Raw genomic sequence first — 6,000 nt, 5'->3', positions numbered from 1 at the left:
AACAAATGCAAAGTGTATGAAATTATGAAGATTTACAGATACCAATATATTGCAGTATGTACAACAACAACAAAACATAATTCATGATTCGATTACTTTAGACAAATGTACTTGGAAGTCGTGTCGTCGTCTGCTAAATGTCAAAAATGCTAATGTGAATGTAATGGGTTGTGTGTGTGTGTGTGTGTGTGTGTGTGTGTGTGTGTGTGTGTGTGTGAATCCCCAGGTGACAGTGAACTGGTTCCAGCTGCAGCAAGCCCAGGTGGTGTCTCTGCCAGTCAACCACCAGTCTCTGTGTGAGAGTGCCAAGCTGTACGAGCCTGGCCAGCGCTACATCGACTTTGTCAGGAGTCTCCCTGCCGACAGACCCAGAGTGGAGTCCAACTCCTTTGACGCCACTGTCACTCAAAACACAGGGTGAGAAATAACATCCGAGATTTCGGATTCCTGATTCTTCTGACTCAACTCAGCGCTTGAGGTCCCCTCACCTTTTTCGAAAGAGACCGAAATGTGACAGCAGCTGGTGAAACCGGGAACAGGTCGCTAACCAATCGAAATGTTCAGACTTTTATTCCGAAAAATGTCAATAAATGTCAACGTTGTCGAAAATCAATGACAGACTCGCTAGTCAAGCCACAATATTGCGATGCAATGGATTCGGTGAGTAATCCCCACTACTACCTAGTTAGTGTAGAGTAGGGGGGATTACTCACCAAATCCATTGTATTGCAGTGTTTTGGCTTGACTACAGAGTGTGTCATTGATTTTCAACAACGTTGACATTTATTGTAATTTTTCGGAATAAAAGTCTGAACATTTTGATTGGTTAGCGAGCTGTTCCCAGTTTCACCAGCTGCTGTCACAAATTGAGTGAGAGGAAAAAGAGCAAGAGTTTGTGTGTGTGTGTGTGTGTGTGCATGTGTCTGTGTGTGTGTGTGGGGGGGGGGGGAGAGAGAGAGAGAGATTGTGCTAGAGAGTAACACAATAGAGTGCGACCTACAGGTCTTCCTGAGGAAGCGGCTGTGGTCATGGGAGAGAGGGAACGAGAGAGCGTAGGAGGGGTGGAGGGGTGGGGGGGATATGAATGTTATCTATTTGACTATTACTGTTACAATCATGTTTGCAACTCAAATAAATCCGCTCAGATAGTCATATTTTGCTTTAGTTTCGAACCTGCGTGCTCAACAATGGTCCGACTAAAGTGCAGATAAAATGTTGAATAGTATCCCGAATACCAAAACAATGTGTTAATGAATGGAACTATAAAGTCAGTGTAATATGTCAGGGGTACAATCTGATTTACTTCCTCTCTGCACCTTCTATGCACTTCTGCCTCTGCTCTTTCCGAGACGTGGTATTCTGGTGCACGCTGGCGTATCTCACCCCATAGGCCTTCCGGACTTTATGCACTTGGAAGATTAGGCCCTTTGCCTCACAATCCCACCCCTCTGGTGGCCAAGAGGAATCATCTAGAAGCTCAGTCCAAGATAGATATGTCTGAGGAACGCATATGTCCTATGGCTATACAACCTTTATTCTGTATGGCAGGGGGGAGAGGGAGGGGCAGGGGGAGCAGGGGGAGAGGGAGGGGCAGGGGGAGCAGAGGAGAGCAGGGGAGAGCAGGGGAGGGCAGGGGAGAGCAGGGGAGGGCAGGGGAGAGCAGGGGAGGGCAGGGGAGGGCAGGGGAGAGCAGGGGAGGGCAGGGGAGAGGAGGGGAGAGCAGGGGAGGGCAGGGGAGAGGAGGGGAGGGCAGGGGAGGGCAGGGGAGAGCAGGGGAGGGCAGGGCAGGGGAGAGGAGGGGAGAGCAGGGGAGAGCAGGGGAGGGCAGGGGAGGGCAGGGGAGGGCAGGGGAGGGCAGGGGAGAGCAGGGGAGAGCAGGGGAGAGGAGGGGAGAGCAGGGGAGAGCAGGGGAGGGCAGGGGAGAGGAGGGGAGAGCAGGGGAGAGCAGGGGAGAGCAGGGGAGGGCAGGGGAGAGCAGGGGAGGGCAGGGGAGAGCAGGGGAGGGCAGGGGAGAGCAGGGGAGAGCAGGGGAGGGCAGGGGAGAGCAGTTGAGAGGAAGTGGAGAGCAGTTGTTGTGGGTCCAGACATATGAATCCATATATCCATCTCATGTATGTTGCTGAGGACAATGATCTAATTCATGTTCCTTTACATATTGTGTTGGGGTCTTTGAGAGTTCCTTATCGTGACTATTTCTCCCAGGTTGCCCTTGACTAAGAGGTCTCTGAGTGGCAGCCACTCATCCCATGGTAACCTGTCCCAGATGTCTGTGACGTCAGGGGACTTCCTGTCAGCTGACGAGGTGGACAGCCCAGTCCACACACGCCCCGCCATTTCAGAGAGACGCTCCAACAGCAGCACCGACATCCAAGGTAATCTATTTTTAGACCGATTATCAGAGCGATCAGCATTTGAACATGTACAATTGCTGATCACCACGCTCATTGAATTTTGAGTGGTTTAGTCAACTTTGTAACACCTGTGGTGTTTCCGGTCAAAAACGACCGCCATAGGAAATGAATGGGTAACCCTAGATTATGGTCATCCATCAGATGGAAAACATCCCCATACACACCCACACATCCACAACCAGTACATTTCCAGTGTCTATTCTTTGTATATTCACTGCAGTTATTCATGTTAACCGCTAGTCTGAGACATTGTTTACAGCTTAAAAGGGTGTTAAATAAAATGTGGTGATGATGAATGATTTTTGTGTTAATGTAAGAGCAGTTAAAACAAACCGGTCAAATTTGACCGGGAACACCAAAGAAAGGGGGGAGAAACGAATACGACAGGAGGGTTAAGACCCATTTCACTTTGCATCTGAACACACTCACTCCACATACAGTGGGGGGAAATAAGTATTTCACCCCCCCTGCAGATTCTTCCCCTTACAAAGAAATGAACAATAATGCATGGGTAGGTTCGTTTTAACAGTGAGAGACAGAATCTAAAAACAGATCCCAGAAAATCATATTATATTAATTTAGAAAAATGATTTGGTGTTTTATTGAGTAAAATAAGTATTTCACCCCCTAGCAAAACACGACTCAGTACTTGGTGGAGAAACCCTTGTTGACAAGCACAGAGGTCAGACGTTTCTTGTAGTTGGTCACCAAATTTGCGCAGATCCCAGGGGGAACTTTGGCTCTCCTCTTTGCAGATCCTCTCCAAATCCTTAAGGTTTGGAGGTTGTCGCTTGGCAACTCGAAGCTTCAGCTCCCTCCACAGATTTTCTATGGGATTATGGTCTGGAGACTGACTAGGCCACTCCATGTTTCTTCTTGAGCCACTCCTTTGTTGCCTCAGCCATATGTTTTGGGTCATTGTCATGCTGGAACACCCATCCACGACCTATTTTCAGTGTCCTGGCTGAGGGAAGGAGGTTCTCACCCAAGATTTCACAGTACACAGCCCCGTTCATCCTCCCCTCGATGCGGTGAAGTCGTCCTGTCCCCTTAGCAGAGAAACAGCCCCAAAGCATAATGTTTCCACCGCCATGCTTGACGGTGGGGATGGTGTTCTTGGGGTCAAAGTCAGTATTTTTCCTCCTCCAAACACGGCGAGTCGAGTTGATGCCAAAGAGCTCGGTTTTGGTCTCATCTGACCACAGCACTTTCTCCCAAGCCTCCCCTGAATCACCCAGGTGTTCATTGGCAAACTTCAGACGAGCCTGTACGTGTGCCTTCTTGAGCAGGGGGACCTTGCGGGCTCTACAGGATTTCAATCCATTACGGCGTAGTGTGTTACCAATGGTCATCTGATAATTGAGTCAGATCAATTTAGATTATGTTACAGCTAATTGACCTGAAAGGCTATCAAGTCTATTCACTCTCTGAGTAAACACCTTGTGATTCTCCTGGTCTTATCAATGCAGATCTGCTAATAGATGGTTTCAGTTGCTCAGGGGTATGTGGTTGCTCAATGCCAGGTAACATTGTTTTCCTAGAGGTGAAAAGGCTCCATTAGCACCAACGTAGGAGCACAATGGCACCTGTTAATGGGTGAGGAACAGCTGCTGGGGTTGATTGAGGTGGAAGCTGATGGATGTGTGTGAGAGAGAGAATGTGTACTGTGTTTGCATCTGAATAGAGCTTACAGTTAATCTGGTAATCTAATGTTCACATTAATCGTATTGGCGAAAAGGAAAACGTCAACATGCCGACATGTTTGCTGTCATTCTATAACTAGGCAGCCGTCACTCAATGCTCGTCTCATTCACACAACAGCATGGGTTTCTCGCACTGTTTGATCGTGTCGTCAAAAAACATTCGGTCTTTTCACACCGAATGGCCGAATACCAAATGTGCTTTTTTTTTTTCTCACTATTTTCGGCCGAATACATTCGGTGGCCGAACTTCCGCTACATCCCTACTTTGTACTCCCGTTGGATGAGATCACAACGTCTCAATGTTTACAAAGCCGTGTTTCTTAACAGCTGAATTGATCATTTCCTGTGTGTGTGTTCCAGCTCTGCGGATCCAGGGCCCGTTTCGAGCCTGGGGCACGGGTAGTCAGGGCGGGGGGATGTGCAGTGACTCAGAGAGCGCCGGGGGCAGTAGTGAGTCCCGCTCCATGGACTCCCCCACCGCCAGCCCAGGTGAGACCCAACATCAGTCCTTCTGTAGCATACATACCTGCTACCTCCAACCCTTCCTTCACTCTGGCAGGCAGGCGTGTCCTCACACCTGGTGCCCACACCCAGCCATACCGTCTGTCTATTTGTCTCACCTGTCATCACCTGATGAGAGAGATAAAAGATTGATGGGCCTTACCTCATAGACAGTCAGTCCCGCCTCCTGGATGGATAGAGATGAGGCATGTCGTTCCTACGTGTGTGTGTAAGTTGTGTAAGTGCCCTGGGGGACCGGCGCTGAAGGTTCCGTAAACAGGAGAGGAATTTCATCTGAGGTTTTCAACATTCTGGTGTCCTCATCACATGTATGTGTTGTTCTTCTTATGGTTGTTATGTAACACGTACACGTCCATTTTGAAGCCTTAAAATCTGTTGACCTGTGTTGTGTGTCATTTAATAATGATAATAATAATAATAATAATAATAACTTTTTAAGTATTATGTATTATGTATTAAATGTACTCACCATACTGTTAGAATAATACCAACGGTTAGATTTTTCGGATATATTTTCAACCAGCCACAATTAGTTTTAACAATCATACAGTATTCATTCATTCATTCAAGTTGATTTGGACTGAAAACTTTATAAATGTAGAAACCAAGAAGGGTGTTTATGGTATAGGTTTGGTTATAAGAAGGGAGTTTATGATATAGGCTAGGTTTGGTTATAAGAAGGGTGTTTATGGTACATGTTTGGCAACTTAGTCAGCATTGTAGGGCTCCTACTCCTTCTTATTCCTGCATTTCACAATCGTCCAATGTCCAGAAGCGTCACCAGTTAGTAGTCTGAGGTTGGCTTCTTGACCCGCCTATCCATGAGTAGGATTAGGAGAATCAGGGGGGATTGATCAGTGAATGGAGGTGTGAATCACCCCTGATCTCTCCTGGGGGGGCGTCCTCCTGACTCCCAGACCCTCAGCTTGGGACCCCCCAGGAGTGGCGACCCCCTCCTATGTGGGGGGCTTATAAGCGGACCTCTCCTCCAGTTCAGGAGCATCAGACAGTCACTAGGAATGAAGATGAGGATCAGGAGGACTAACTGGTGTCTCCTCACCTCCTGCTCAGGTGACTTCAAGAGGAGACTACCCAGAACCCCGTCAACGGGCACCATGTCATCAGCCGACGACCTGGACGAGAGAGAGCTGCCCTCGCCGTCCGACAACGGTGAGTTCACGGGGAGATGGGAGGCTGGGGGGAGAGGGAGGCTGGGGGAGAGGGAGGCTGGGGGGAGAGGGAGGCTGGGGGAGAGGGAGGCTGGGGGGAGAGGGAGGCTGGGGGAGAGGGAGGCTGGGGGAGAGGGAGGCTGGGGGAGAGGGAGGCTGGGGGAGAGGGAGGCTGGGGGAGAGGGAGGCTGGGCA

General features: G+C 49.0%; 1 protein-coding gene across 2 annotated transcripts in view; it reads left to right on the top strand.

The window, feature by feature from the left end:
• The window catches only part of arhgap29a (Rho GTPase activating protein 29a), a 57,384-nt gene that overhangs the window by 41,625 nt on the left and 9,759 nt on the right, over positions 1-6,000 (top strand). For both annotated transcript variants that reach the window (XM_080544299.1, XM_080544298.1), the window contains exons 13-16: positions 227-417; positions 2,203-2,372; positions 4,475-4,603; positions 5,708-5,806. In XM_080544299.1, the coding sequence (XP_080400425.1) occupies positions 227-417; positions 2,203-2,372; positions 4,475-4,603; positions 5,708-5,806 (589 nt within the window). The remainder of the gene's footprint in view (positions 1-226; positions 418-2,202; positions 2,373-4,474; positions 4,604-5,707; positions 5,807-6,000) is intronic.

Source organism: Nansenia antarctica (assembly GCF_963989245.1).
Source record: "Nansenia antarctica genome assembly, chromosome: 13".
NCBI lineage: Eukaryota > Metazoa > Chordata > Actinopteri > Argentiniformes > Microstomatidae > Nansenia > Nansenia antarctica.
Note: the sequence above shows the minus strand (reverse complement) of the source record. Positions and strands in the feature narration are given on the sequence as shown.